The sequence below is a fragment of the Eublepharis macularius genome, chromosome 6, assembly GCF_028583425.1.
Source record: "Eublepharis macularius isolate TG4126 chromosome 6, MPM_Emac_v1.0, whole genome shotgun sequence".
Taxonomy (NCBI): Eukaryota; Metazoa; Chordata; class Lepidosauria; order Squamata; family Eublepharidae; genus Eublepharis; species Eublepharis macularius.
This window is the reverse complement of record NC_072795.1, coordinates 111,394,225-111,409,275: the sequence shown is the minus strand read 5'-3', so window position 1 is coordinate 111,409,275 and position 15,051 is coordinate 111,394,225. Positions and strand designations below refer to the sequence as shown.

Sequence of the window (15,051 nt, the reverse complement as noted above, 5' to 3'; positions counted from 1 at the left end):
ATTACTACCTGTGGTTAGACTTTCATTTGTCATTTAAGAAAAACAATGGAACGAAATGCACACTGTGAGTTCTTAACAATGGAATGAAAGTTTACTGGGTTTTTAAAATATGCAGCACCTTTGCAGACAACTTTTGAATTCAAGAGGCTAAAAAAAAAAAGAAGGCACTGAAGAGGAGTGTCTCCAAAAAGTCATTTGTTTTTGTAGCCAGAGTATGGAAGCTGTGTTCAGACTTCAAGTTCAGCTGTGAACAAATCCAGCTTGTTGATGCTGCATGCATCCCTCCCTCCTTGCAGGGAAGATCTTGGCTAAGAACAACATCTAATAATTTGTGATATGTGCAAACATGCACACTGTACTCCTTGGTCCAGCTAGGGTTCCCTCCCAGATGCATGTGCAAGGACATTGAAAGATGTACCACTGTCCACATGTTCCATGTTTCCTGAAGCAAATATCAGTATCATGCAGTTGTGCATATAACAATCATGTCAGCCACACCAAGCACAGAGGCGCCTTTTGCATCTATGAAGAATGAGGCAGGTAGAACACTCAGTTTTTCAGAAATATCTCAGGAATCTCCCATTTGCAGAAATACAACACACCTTCCACCAGGTAACAGTTCTCCTGGCCACCTCAATTCTTTGTACACCCCAAAACTATAATTTCCTCATTTGAGAGATGGAAGGACCACCTCAGCTCTGCAACCATTACCGGCTGCCTTCTGAATGACAGCAGTGGGTTAATGGCAGCACAGAAAGAGTTGATTGCCTGTGGATGAGACAGAGAAGAGGCCAAAAGCCCAATGAAAAGACGGCATGAAAAAGCTCTTTATGTCTGGGAACAATAGGGAGAAAGAGGATGCTTTCAAGGGACAGCTTTGATAGCTCATGAAAGAGAGCAGTTGGAGCGGGAAAGAGAAACTCTGTGCTTCACTGGCAAGCTTCGCTCTGGATTGCAGTCCATCTCCCCTGCTTCCTTCACATGACCTCATCCCCCAGGGATGCGACTCAACCCAGCCTTGAAAGAACTGTGTGACTTCTTGTCTCCTGTTTGGCTGTAGAGATAAAAATGACCATCTCAAACCTGGAGATTCATTCATGACAATGTCTTTTGGGAAGGGGAAGAAATGCATATGGTGGGGTGAGGAACAGAAACTACTGATAGGGCCTTTCTTTTGGCTTAGGAGGCGGGGTGTTTGTTCAAAGTAGAAAGATACATCTGCAAAGTGTATTTAATTATCATCTGATTTTTTTTTACCTCAATGACCTCAGAGGAGGATCCTCAAAATAATAGTTGACAAAAAAGAGAAAGAAATCCCTTTAGGTCTAAACCTAATTCCAAGGCAAAAGAAACAAAAAGTACAAACAAAGTGTTTAGTCAAGGAAGAAAATGAGATTTGAAAATCAAGACAAAAAGGGCGAGTCAATATGCGAAGTTTTACACAGCCATGTGTCCTGTGCATGTGCATGTATGTGTTTGTATGAGTGTACACACGTATGTGCATGGAGATATACATGATACCACAAAGCCCAGTCAGTGTTAGGAGAAGTGCTTGCTCTCTCTCTCACCCCAGTATACCATTCTCAGAACTTGTATTTTTTGCTGTACTCACTAGACAATGCAAACAGAAGTAAATCAGGTGACAAAAATTATAGATGGAAGAGTCCAAGAATACTTGTAAGATCTGTTTGTTCTTCGGCCACTCGAGACTAGAGGCTGAAGAATGCAGCCATTACCGTTAGGCAGGTGGGGTGGGCCAGTCTACTGTCCTCCTTACTCAGGTTTTATCCAGGAATAATATTCTCTTCGTATTGCTGCTGAGCTCTTTTTAGCAAAGGGGGCAAAAAGAGGAAAAGAGCCGATGAATCAGATAAAATTTGTGAAGAATGCATATAAAGTCCATTCCTTTCAGAGTGTATCCATCTGATCAAATTGCCCAGAGATTAATTTATCAAGATGTTATTAAGTGTATCTTGCGGAGAGCACACAGATGGAAATAATAGAGACGTGCTGGTACATTCTTGAAAAGATGGGAAAACCTTTTCCCCATCATCGTGCATTGCAAATCAAACCATAATATTATTCACAATTTGGACAAAGCAACAGGGATGGGGGGGAGGGGCTCAGTTCAAAGAAAAACAGCTCAGGTCCACGTCTCAAGCTTAATACAAGAGCCCTGTATTAAGTGCCAAAGATGGACTGAAAATATCACATCACAAAACCCTTATCTGCATTTTTTCCTTTCAGCAGACCTTCTAGTCCCTATGGGATCTAAAAAAAGGTCTCAGGAGATAACCAGGCTAATGTTTGGTATTTTTTCAAGGGGTGGATATATGTTCCAGTACTGGAAAGAGGACAAATTTCATTTCAGTTCCTTACCTGGTATTTTGGATGCTACATTCTGTTTCATTGCACACATAATATAAATTTCATTCCCTTCTATGTCTGTGTGTTCCACTGCATTTTATCCTGCAGTTCCTCCACAGAGGCAGTGACAATCATTTCCTTCCCTCTTCCATTTTATCTTTACAGCTACCCTGCTAAGCAGTTCAGGCTGAGAGAGGCTGAAGGGCCCAAGGTCAGCCAGTGAGCTTTGGGGGCAACTGAGCCTCCCCAAATCTTAGTCTAACCCCTACACCACACCAGCTTCTGTTTTCCATGGGGGGCAGGGGAGATTACAAGGCTCGTTCTCAGCATGAAGCAAGGCAGGGAGGGACATACATGGTATGACTGCCACAGCAGAGACTATTGGTTCCTGGCCTTGGCGTGCGGAAATATCATTGCTATATATCTGGATATGTTTGAGGTGTCCAGAGGAAATCAATGTTGTTGTTCAAGACAGGAGGAAACAATGGTATTTGTGGGAAATCTGGAGAAACCAGGAAAGGACAAAATGTGGGAGGCACATACAGAAGCAGAGAAAACAACATAGGATGGAACTGATGCACACACTTAAGAAAGAAGCAGAAAATGAGACCAATATTTGGAGTGGAGAACATGACATGGTAGCAGAATTCCTGGGATATGGAGAAGCCTAGAGATATTGCATGTCTTCCTTCCAGCCCAAAAGGTTTCTATTTAGCCAAGTAAAAAAGCAGCTTTAAACAGAGCTAAAGAACCTCTTCAGTCTTACATCTGAAAGATTCATTCTAAGGAACGGAACAGACATGACAGAGATTATACAATTTCCTTTTTACTGTTTGATGGAGATCATGGATCTCCAACCAGTAAAAAGCAAATTGCATCCACAAGAGGCTGCAGTTTGGAGCAGGGCAGCACGGGAAGGGCTCCCTGTGCTGTTGTTAGACACTTTAAATGTCATGTCCTTTTAGTCTCATCCTCCTCCCACTCTTAAAATGCCAGCAAAAGTGAGAAAAGCCCAGATTCCGCAAGCAAAACTGAACGGAGGGTAGAGGAGTTAAATCCCTGAATCTCTTCCTTCACTGACCCTGATCCACATGGAAGCAGCGTGCACAGTTACTTTTTACAGACTGATGGAGAGCAGCAAACTCAGTCACATCTGTTCTGACCCTAAATTAGGAGCCTCCTGGAGATTCTGCCAACTCCCTGTAGCTGCCATCATGCCAGTAAGCTGCGAGGTGTCTACTATTCAGACTTCTTTTCACTGGAATCCTGAAGCACTTGGTGCCTTCTTTAAATTTTCTGGGGGGATTTCTTTAGGTTGCCAGCTCTCCTGGAATCCCCGAAGTAGATCATTTACCTCACTGTCCTGGTAAAGGACATCTGGAGCCCTGCAAGCACAGAATTCAAAGGGAACCCACTGACCATCCAGACAAATGGCAACCAACTCTTTTGGAAAGGATGCTGCCACAAGTGCAGGCCACACAAGAGTGAGTGCCGCACCAGTGCATGCTCAAGTATATATTTAGCCTCCCTCTTCCTTCACATGGGGTGGCTTTGTAGTTGAACCTACTGGGTTAGAAAGGAAGGCGGGAGTGACTCTAGAACATACCACACACTCTTCTCAAAATGGAGCATTTGCAAAATTAGATGCTGACCAAGCGTTATTCCCTGCCTGCTTGCCTCCAGCTGCTGAAGCTGTGGGGCTCCTAGCCAGAATCTCTCAACAGCTCCCACTTATCTGAGGCTTGCTCTCTTCCACGATGAGTGAAGATATTCTGAGAATAATGAACCAAAAAAATAAGAAAACAGCTGTTTTCCATGGGAATGAATCCTGAAGGAATGCAGTAGCAATGGGGGGGGGATTTGCAGGGTTTAACAGGGTTACATGGCACGACAAGAGAGAGAAAGCTGTTTCTTGAGGCCTGGGATGGCTCTCGGTGACAGCTGGTTGAACAGCTAGCAGTAGCTGTGAACAACTGTTGAAATTGACAGGAAAGGAAAGCGAGCTAGGGTGATAAAAACCAAGAAACCTAAAGTGCAGGTTCCCATAGATTGCCAACAGATTGTTCATATACAACACTTAAACATTTATGCTAATGAAGAGTCTCCCATAATATATCATCATGTTACCACCATCACGCAATAGTCAAGAGATGTCATTCAGCAATCCTTCCCAACTTTGAGGGGAGACTGTGTTGCAAAAATACCACTTTGAACTTCAACAAGTATATAGAAATTGGCTCATAAACCATGCATGAGCCCCAAAAGCACTCTGTGCACGCTCTGATTTGATTAGAATCCTGATTCCCTCAGACACCATCTTAGGTGTTTCAATTTCTGGAGCACGGACTGAAAACCACACATCTACAAATATGCTTCAAAATATGTAAGTTAAATATCCACGGTTCAGAAAGTATTTATCAATCTGTTTTTTGAAACAATTCAGCCCATTTTATGGCTCTCAGGGAATACTCAACATGCTAACAATTCCACACTGCATGCACTATATCACACCCAAGCAAAAAAGGGCAACAGGCCAGGGTAATGGCTTAATAACTCCCTGAAGCTCCTCACCATACTAACCAAAACATGCATGCTTACACTGTCCTTCCAGCTCATCATCTGGACTAAATTTATTCTGAAATTCTTCAATCTTCAACACAAGATACAGATTTGGTAACAGCTACGGAAGTCATCATTCTATGAATCCTGGCTTAAAAAAAAATTACGTCCACTTCTAGCTGTTGAAAGAGGCTTGAAAGTATTGTTCAAATGTTACATGTTGGGGGGGGGGCAGAATTTGGAGTACTTTCACTTGTAATTGATGGGGTAAGCGTAGGGAGGGTAGTCACAAAGTACACGAAATCTTCCTTGTGATGCATTGGTATCATTAGGCCTGCACAGGCTGGCTGGTCACCAAAAGTGTCCAAAATATGGTTTGCCTTTCAAAGATGGGCAAGCATACTTCCACACAGGCACATAACTACAACGATGGGCCCTTCAAAATGTCAATTGCTTTACCTCACTCATCCAGATGCTGAACGGCCTCTGCCAGGAGTCCTTCTTCCCCAAATGGAGGTACGCATTGAATAGGATGAGATAGATATAACGTTCCAAGTACTGCAGGCTCTTCAGCTGCAACGCCCGCATCTCCTTCTCTTCCTTGGCAGTTTTGCCCTGTAATGTAATCAAATAGCTGCTTGAGCCCTGATATCCATAATGCAAATTTTTTTCATATAACCACTCCAGCTGGCATGTTTGCCTTTGATCAAGTGCAGCACCACATACATCCACACAATGCCTCAGGGCCTTTTCTGATGTTGCTATCAGAGTACTGGAACGGTTAAGGGACAGCTCCTTCTTGAAATGTGGATGGCAAAAATGAGAAAGCATTGATCATGTGAGATCAGCCCACATTGTGGCCCCAGATTTCAGGAGGGCCAAAGCCCATATGGGAAGAAGCTGCAACACGGGGCATCCCTCTTCCATATGACCTGGGGCTCCTGACTTTACCTTCACATGTGCTGCAATAGCTCCTGTTATGCAAACTTAATATCAGGAGCCCTCAGCAGTTTGTGGACTTGCATTCTAACATTCCTTATACAGTTTCCCAGTGAAAGAGGCAGTGCTGGAGAGGGGAGCTTTAAGTCACTGTTAAAAGAGGAATAGAAGGAAAGGCAGCAGGAGAGAGCAGCGTAACTGAAGCTCATGGCCCATCTCGGCAATCTGTTCTTTTGGACGTATCGCTATACTCAGAGGAAAGTAATCTCCAGACGTGGGTGATACAGAATAGAGAAGGGGGTGAAGCCAAGTTCCCACCTAATACCTCTTGCCCTTCCTCTGAAAAAAAAACCCTGAGGAAAAAGCTATCTATGATGGTTAAGGCCTCAGGCCTGCAGCCAGCTGCCTAGCCATCTAAACAAGCTGAACAGGAGGGAACAGAAAAGCTATTCCCTGCTTCTGCTAGCTAGATAAGGGGCAACAAGCCGCCCTGTTATGAGGACTAATGTTCAGAGAAGTACACAAGTGAAAGAAAAAAAAACCCAGTTCACCACAGGCCAAGCTAACTGCAAAAGGCAACAATTTGCTATTTAAACATGACATCTTAGACTGAAGAGCTATGTTTAACAGTACACAGTCAATTAATGTCTCCCTGAGTATTCAATACAATGATGCACCTGCGCCACACAGGTTTTGATTGTTTGCTCTTGTAAAAACTATCTAGCCCATGAATAACTAAATTCAGTGCTATAGCACTGAAGTATTCAGTGTTTGCCCAACTGATTTGTCCAGAAACATAGATATGAAGATACAGGAAAAAAAGAGAGGTGGATACAATGCTGCATTTCCACGGGCCAGGACTTTCACCAGGCATGTGCAACCGCCATGGCTCTGCCATCCCGCAACAGCCCTTCAAGTCCTGCTCCTGGGGGAGATGGGATTCCCAAGAGCAGGATTTGGGGAGCGGGATGATAGCTCAGGCTGCTGCAACAGAATGGAGCGGTGACAGTTCTATTCCACGGGCAGAAGCTGAGTCCACAAAATTTAAATTTGTGCTGTTTAAAAGTGAATACACGATCCCACAGAAGTGCACAGTAACTATTTGCTCAGCTAGCATTAGATATTTCCATACCTGAAACAAAAAGCTGAAACTGCACCCACTATCCTGAACAGGGGCTCTGGGTTGTTGTGTTTTTTCTTAATGATACTCATGGAAGGAAGTTGGTGCTGCCTCCTCTGATCTCTTCCATCCAAAAAAATAATACTTCATAGTAAATAATGAGGGCTGGTCCTGAAATGCTGTTATTTTCAGCCTTAGTTCATTCGTACCAAGTAAAACCTTCAAGGGTTGCTTCGTACGTTACAGTCCCTATATGGAAATGGCATACAGGTGGTCTGTATGTGGGCTACAACCTTGCAAGCCCCATGCATATGTTGGTCTGACTGCATGCTGAGTCTCTGCGGCTCCCCATATCTAGTGGCTGGTGATGGGACGTGACTCTCTGCAGTTGAGCTAGAATGGTAGAAGTTTGTAAGCACTGCAATCCCCATTTGATTCTGTCAGCTTCCATATAGGGGTTTGCATCAGACGAAACAGCCCTTGCAGCCTCCTGAAGTCAATTTAAAATGAAGCCCTTCTTCTGCTGGACACCCAACCACATTGTAAAGGTGCCTAAAACTAGAGCACATTTTGAACTTGGCAACCCAAGCTCTCATTATACTGTGGCTTATGCTGAAGTTTTCCACTTTTAAACACAAGACCTCCCTCAAATAGAAAAAAAAACCCAGTATTGTCTACTTTCATACACGTGTGTAAAAATTATATATATATATATATATATATATATATATATATATATATATATATATATATATATATATAAAATAAAAGAGGGCTAGGAATAGGCATTCTAAGAGATTTCAAGCTATAAATGGCACCATTCTTTCATATGTTTCTGTTCCCAACTGGCTTGCAACCAACAATTAGCCCCCTCCCATCTCCTGTCCCTATCCTGACCTCAGCTGGGTCATGACCGTACACAGCCCTCACGGAGGTAGATATTTGAGGTGTGTTTGGGATTTTATTCATAGTTTCCAACTGAGTGCAGACACTAACCATCTTTCAAATCTAAGTGACCTTTAAGTAAACACTTTGCTATAAGTAGAAATGAGCAATTAGAGCTTTAGAGAATAGAAACACCACGCAAAACTGGAAAAACAAAGAAAGGCTTAACAGCTTGAGAAAACTGTGTAGTCAGTCAGTTAACATAAGAAGTCAGCTCAAATTTGCTTCTCCTATGTGAGCACAAGGCAGTCAGTAACCTGTTTTATAATGCTGCTAAGTTCTCAAGAGATACTGAGCAGCCACTCTGTTTCCCAAAATCCAAGACATTTATTCCTTCTGAATTAAAGCTGGAGAAACACTTTATCCACCCCAAAAAAGTTTTATTTATAAAGTGTGTTAGAGTAAGAACTCCCCACACTCGGAAGCGCATACTCTTTTTCAGGGCTTTTTTCTGGGAAAAGAGGTGGTGGAACTCAGTGGGTTGCCCTTGGAGAAAATAGTCACATGGCTGGTGGCCCTACCCCCTGATCTCCAGATAGAGGGGAGTTTAGATTGCCCTCCGCTCCGCTCAGCGGCAGGGAGGGCAATCTAAACTCCCCTCTGTCTGGAGATCAGGGGGCGGGGCCACCAGCCATGTGAACATTTTCAAGAGGTTCCGAAACTCCATTACACCGCATTCTCGCTGAAAAAAAGCCGTGCTCTTTTTTCATTTCTAATCTGTGTTCAGGGTAGGTCTTCCCTGACGCCTGGTAATTCTGGATCAGCAGTGACTGATCCAATCATACCCGATGCAAAGAGATGACAGAATTACACAGAGGCTGACTAGAAAGATACAAGACCAGAATCACGCAGGGATGCCATGAACAGCCTCCTGTGCAGATGAGGACTTTGGGCTCACAGGAACCCTCATTTTGTTCATTGATTAATGAAACAAACCCTGACCCCTGGCAGTTCTCCTCTGGCATACATCACGGGAGTCACTGAGCTACCCTACAGGACCATGGCAAGCACTTAAAGCAGTGATACTCAGTGACTCAGGAGCCACATGCTTTTTGTGGCTATTCTAGTAATGACCTTAATGGACCAAGCATTTGATTAAAGGAAAGCCTAAGTTCTGCTGTGGTTAGAGGATCAGACTAGGATCTAGGAGACCTGGGTTCGAATCAACTGCTTTGCCATGGAAGGTTCCTGACTGACCTTGGGCCAGTCATACACTCTTAGCCTAACCTACCTCACAGGGTTGCTGTAAGGATAAAATGGAGGAGAGAAGTATGTAAGTGGCTTTAGTTAACATTGGGGAGAAAGACAGAGCATAAATGAAGTACATAACTAAATGGTTATGGTTATATATTTAATATTAATAGCCATATTTTGTATTATTGTGTGTGTGTGTATGTATGGAGAGGCGCACTGTCAGTCCCTGGCAGTTAGGTCCCTCAAGCCCTCCACAGTTAACATGCAGGTGTTCCAGTTGAAGTAGCTTTATTGAGATCCATACAGTACAGGGTGCTCACCCAAAGGTGGCAATGGGCAAAAGTGACAATTCAAACAAAGGCATTGCTAATTATAGGGAAACTTTCCACCCTTCGGGGTCCGTTGACATTCTGGCGCGAAACCCCAAAGAAGTTACATGGGAACGGTTCAGTTTAGACTAAAGGAAGTACAAAGGAAAATAACCCAATCTCTGGGAAAAGATACAATGTTCGCTGCTAGCAGCTTGCCTTCAAGAGCATTTGCTAGAAAAGGTGAAAATACATATTTTCAACAGATAACAGAGAGGCCCCACTGGCTCTCCTGCAATTAATGTTAGCAGTTAAGACACTCTCAGATGACCTACAGAGTATGCAGAGTATAATTCTGGCCAGGGCCGGCCCACCCATTGAGGCTGGGCCAGCAGCCGCCTCAGGCACTAAGGCTCAGGAGGGGGCGCCGGCCTGGGGGTGGGAGCGCATGCCACGGAGCTCAACTGCCCCGTGCTGCTGCTCCTGGCCAGGAGTGCGTGCTGGTGGTGGCAGCGCGGGGCCACTAAGTGGGCAGCCTCCCATTCAGTTGTTCTGCGGGCCAGGCGCAGCCGGTGGCCAGGGCAGCCAGCTGTGCCTGGCCTGCAGAGCAACTGAACGGAAGGGCTGGAAGGCCCCCCGTGCACGCACCCAGCCCTGCGTGATGACGTCACATGCAGTGATGTCATCACACAGTCCAGGCCCAGGCTTGCACAGCAGCAGCCCTTAAGCTGCCTTAGACGCCAGCAATGCTGGCACTGGCCCTGATTCTGGCAAACAGCACTGATCAGTACCAAATGCATAATACAATAATGGCAGGTATGCTGGCATACATGACATGCACAAGAGTATACAGTGGCTCTTTTGGTGGATGGTAATTGTGAACGTGGCTCTCTGCAAGCCACAAACTAAGTAGTACTGGCTTAAAGTTACTCCAGAGGACCTTAACTTTTCATATCACTAGTGCACACCAACACTGGCTATTCTTAGTTAAAGGGTAAGGACCATTTGATATTATTGCTTCCAATGCCAATGTAATCCTAGGGGAACAAGGCATTATGTTCTCATAGTATCCTTAAGTCTTTGGCCACCAGATTGTCAGGAAACATAATATGGCTTAAGAACAAGATGGAAACGGCACCATATACCAAAGACATCCAAAAGCTGCGATTCCTACCTTCTTACTAGAAAGCTGCTGAAGAATCACAATATTAAAACTGGCACACAGTGACTAATTACATGGTCACGGAAAACACCCTATACAGAGATCTGCAGCCAGTCATAAGGCCCTGGTGTGTGCTTTGCTGCATCCATAATTTAAAATACACATAAACAGCTTCCTACTGAAATCAACAGAACTTTCAGTGAAGGCACATCTCCCTTGCTGTGGACTGTATCCACTGAATGATACAGCAAGAAGCTGCAAACATAAATCTGTTCTGAATGGCAATATGATTGAACATGCCTCCATTCACATTTTAAAACGGTCACTTCCCTTAGTTTGTTAATGTTAAGCAGATAAGAAAAAATATACAACCCCAAAATCTCCAAAAAGTTACCCGTCTCAAATGCAAACAAACTAACCAATTTTAGATTCAGACTCTGCACAGCTGGAAAACAGGCTCCCCTGACAACTTCACAAATGGGTTATAACCCAGACTTCCAAGAGGCATTTTGTTCTAATTAAACACACCTGCAACATATATAATTTTAAAAATATCAGTATCTAATGACAGAATTACAATGCAACAAATTTAAAAGTCTGCAGCAGAAGTATTCTGTGATCTCTCTTCCCTAAAAATTAATGGACCCATGGGATAGCTGCCAGAATATTACAATAAAAAACCAGAGGCAGAGAAAATAAAATTCATTATTTGTGGCAATCTGATCTCTCTCTGTCTTCCTCTGTTTCCTTCCTCCACTGAAGTGCCCGTCTGCTGAGTTCTGTCTGTTTTTGTAATGGCACATTTTGACTGGCTTCTAAAAAGCCAGACTCCTGGTCACCTGAAGAGAACATCTGACACCTTAGAGACCAACAAGATTTCCAGGGTGTGAGCTTTTGAAGGGAACTTTGACTCTAGAAAGCTCACAACTGGGAAATCTAGTTGGTCTCTAAGGTGCTACTGGACCCAAATCTTGCTCTTCTACTACAAATCAAAACAGCTACCCACCTGAAACTATGAAGAAAATATGAATCACTTCCAAGCAATCAGGTAGAGAAGACACAAATCAGTACTTTTCTTTGTTTGGACACGAGTAATTGAGCATAAGTATATGAGGCCATATGAGGGCTTGGAAAAGATGTTATGGTCTAGTAACTTTTGAAGTAAACCCCCCACCTGTGTATACATATTGGAGTTAATTCTGTGGTTTTTTTTCTTTATCTCCTGTGCCATAACAGTTGTCTTCTTCCTCTTTCTTGCAAATGTTCTTTATTGTTAAAAATGTTCCTACACACCCATTTCCTCTAATTTTTCCTATGGTCTCTCTCGCTCTTTAGTATCTGTGTAACTTTTCCATTTCGTTCAGATTTCTTTCCTATGCAGGACTCTTTCGTTTCTGTCTTCCGCAAAGAGTGCCAATCCAAATAGGCAAAGGGCTGTCACTCAGTGGTAGAACGCCTGCTTTGAAAGCACAAGGTTCCTGGACCGTATCTAGTAAAAAGAAACAGGGTTAGGTGGTGGGCAGTGTGGAAGACTTCTACCCAAGACCCTAGAGAGCTGCTGCCAGTCAAGAAGGGACAATACCGACCCTGACAGACCAATGGTCTGATTCACACACTAAACTCCATTTCTGGCCTTTCATTATTTATAAAATGTGCAGAGATGGAATGAGAGTTGGACGCCTAGCAAGTGCACCATCCCACAGTGGCAGCTGCAGCCAGAGTTGCCTTCTATCAGCTTCAACTGGTTAGCCAGCTACGACCTTTCCTGAGCAGGGAAGATCCAGCCACTGTGATTCATGTCCTGGTTACTTCCAGATTAGATTACTGCAATGTGTTGTACATGGGGTTGCCTTTGAAAAGTGATGGGAAACTTCAACTGGGAAACTTCAACAGAATGCTGCAGCCAGGATGCTGACTGGAGTGGGTTGGAGGCAACATGTCACTCTAATCTTGGCTCATCTACACTGGCTTTCAATTTGTTTCCAGGCACAAGAAAAGGTGTTGACATTTAAAGCCTTGAAGATTTGGGACCAATATACCTGAAGGACCGCCGACTCCCTTATGAACCCACCTGACCACTGCAGTATTCTTTGGAGGCCCTGCTTTGGGTGCCCCCACCTTCCAAAACTAGGCGGGTGGCAACACAGGAGAGGGCTTTCTCAGTAATGGCATCAAGAGTCTGGAACTCTCTCCTCAAAGCCAGTTTGGTGTAGTGGTTAAGAGCGCAGGATTCTAATCTGGAGAACCGGGTTTGATTCTCCACTCCTCCACTTGAAGCCAGCTCGGTGACCTTGGGTCAGTCACAGCTTCTCGGAGCTCTCTCAGCCTCAGCTACTACTGTAGGGATAATAACACTGATTTGTTAAGCTCACTCACTGAGTGTGGCACTAATCTGTCCTGAAGAGCGATATATAAGCACAAGGTTATTATTATTAGGTTAGTAAGATTTGCCCATTCCCTTCTGTTGCGAGCTTCTGCCAGCAGATGAAAACTTTTGTTTCACTTGGCATTCCCTCAATGATCCCTCTTCTTTCCCCAATGTTTTAACTGTCACTTTTTTGGATTCATTTTAAGCCCTGGTTTTAAATGGTTTTATTGATGTATTTGTGTACTGATTTTAATGCTTAAGTTAAGATAATTTGTTAGTTGCCTTGATGGACCTCTAAGGGCAGAAAGATGGGGTAAAAATAGTATAAATAAATTTTAAAATACCCAAAGCAAATGCTTCTGCAAAGTCTATTGTCTCACCAATCCCATCTTCCTCCCCAAGTCTAATTTCCTTGACATGCTCGATTTGAGCTCTGATTCATTTGGAGGCTACTATATTGTTGTTTTTAAGTCTCTAGATTTACATTTTAAAATGCCTATCTAGGATGCTATTTGATATTTTATACTCTACTTTAATTCTATGATGTAATTTTAACCAGATATGCTGATATTTATATATTTTTAACCAAAGGTTCTCTTAACCTATACACTGTATACCTGATAATGAAATGTTTTGTTTGAATCTGATCCTGGACAGTAAATAAAATGAACTGAAACTGACATGCTAGATTTCCAAGGTATGAGATTTTGAGAGTCAAAGCTCCCTTCATCTGAAGCTCCGACCTTGGAAATCTAGTTGCTCTTTAAAGTGCGATTGGAGCCAGATCCTGCTCTTCAACTGCAGACCACCATGGCTACCCACCTGAAACTTCCTTGACATGGGAACAGCACAAATGCATCTAGAACAGAGCAATCACCTAGCCAGTTTTAAAATAACTCAGCTGATTTGCCCCCTCTTTAAGATTAGATTTCAAACTGCAGCCTTTGTCATTTACTTGGAACTAATTCCCATTGAAACCAATAGGAATGCGTTCTGATTAAATATGGAAGGGATACAAGATTTATTGTCTGTTAATGAGCACCGTTATACTGATATGCATTTAACTATGATTAATTGTAATTATTAATATCCACACACCTGAAAACCCCATATAAAGGCCAGGATATATATGGATATAACACTTATGGTATTAAACATTAGTGCCAGAAGAACCCCTCCGAAAGATATGCAAAAGTTCCAATTCCTCTGAAAAGTTTAAGGAAAGAATAAGTCCATGCCAATGCTTTCTAAGAACTATCATGGTGTACTTCTGATCTTATGTACACTTGGCTAAGTGGAAGCAGGTCTACTAAAAATTGGAAGAGTTGGAAGTGGTCCACACATGCTTGTACATCATTCAAATACTCTATAAGGGAGTTACTGGAATCTGAACATATGAATACAATTGCAGTCCTTGAGATATGAGATGTGAAAAATCTATCCCGGTAATGGCCTATTCACACATGCATGTAATCCCTTGATGTTCCACCCATCTAAAGATGAAAATGCAGGTGTGAATGAACTCTTTCTTCCACATGTGTTTGGGGATAAACAATCATAGGAAAACTGCCTGGCTGACCCATGTATACATTGGGATGGAACTGGCTATTTGAAATATGTATCTCTTTATATCCTGCCTCATCTAAATTAGGATTTGTTAAAGAGTCTGATTCCATGTTCTGACTCCTCTTCTTTCCTCTCCTCCTTCCAGTCCAATATCCCATGGTGGTTAAAGCTCACAGACTTTGTGAAATGTTTCGTTACCCAAGCAACTAATATGACATCACTGGTAAAATGAATACCAAAGTGAGGAATGCAAATTTGTATTCCTGTATCACAAAATGAAGAGAACATTCTCAAGTGTGTGCACATGTGTTTGTTTGCAGGATGTGAGAAACAGCCAAGAATTTCGTGTCCCTGCAGCCAAAAAGAACAACCTATTGGCTCTATTTTAAGACAGGTGTTAAGGGGCCTTAGAAGGCAATTCTTCCTTGAAACACATTTATCAGACAGTTCACTGCATTCCAAAGCCTATTTACATGTGGTCAGACCTCAGATATGCTCACCTACCAGAATGATGTCTCTGGGG

General features: G+C 43.1%; 1 protein-coding gene across 3 annotated transcripts in view; it reads right to left on the bottom strand.

The window, feature by feature from the left end:
- PALD1 (phosphatase domain containing paladin 1) overlaps positions 1-15,051 on the bottom strand; it is a 157,116-nt gene that overhangs the window by 9,678 nt on the left and 132,387 nt on the right. For all 3 annotated transcript variants that reach the window (XM_054984134.1, XM_054984135.1, XM_054984137.1), the window contains one exon: positions 5,386-5,541. In XM_054984134.1, coding sequence (XP_054840109.1) covers positions 5,386-5,541 — 156 coding nt within the window. The remainder of the gene's footprint in view (positions 1-5,385; positions 5,542-15,051) is intronic.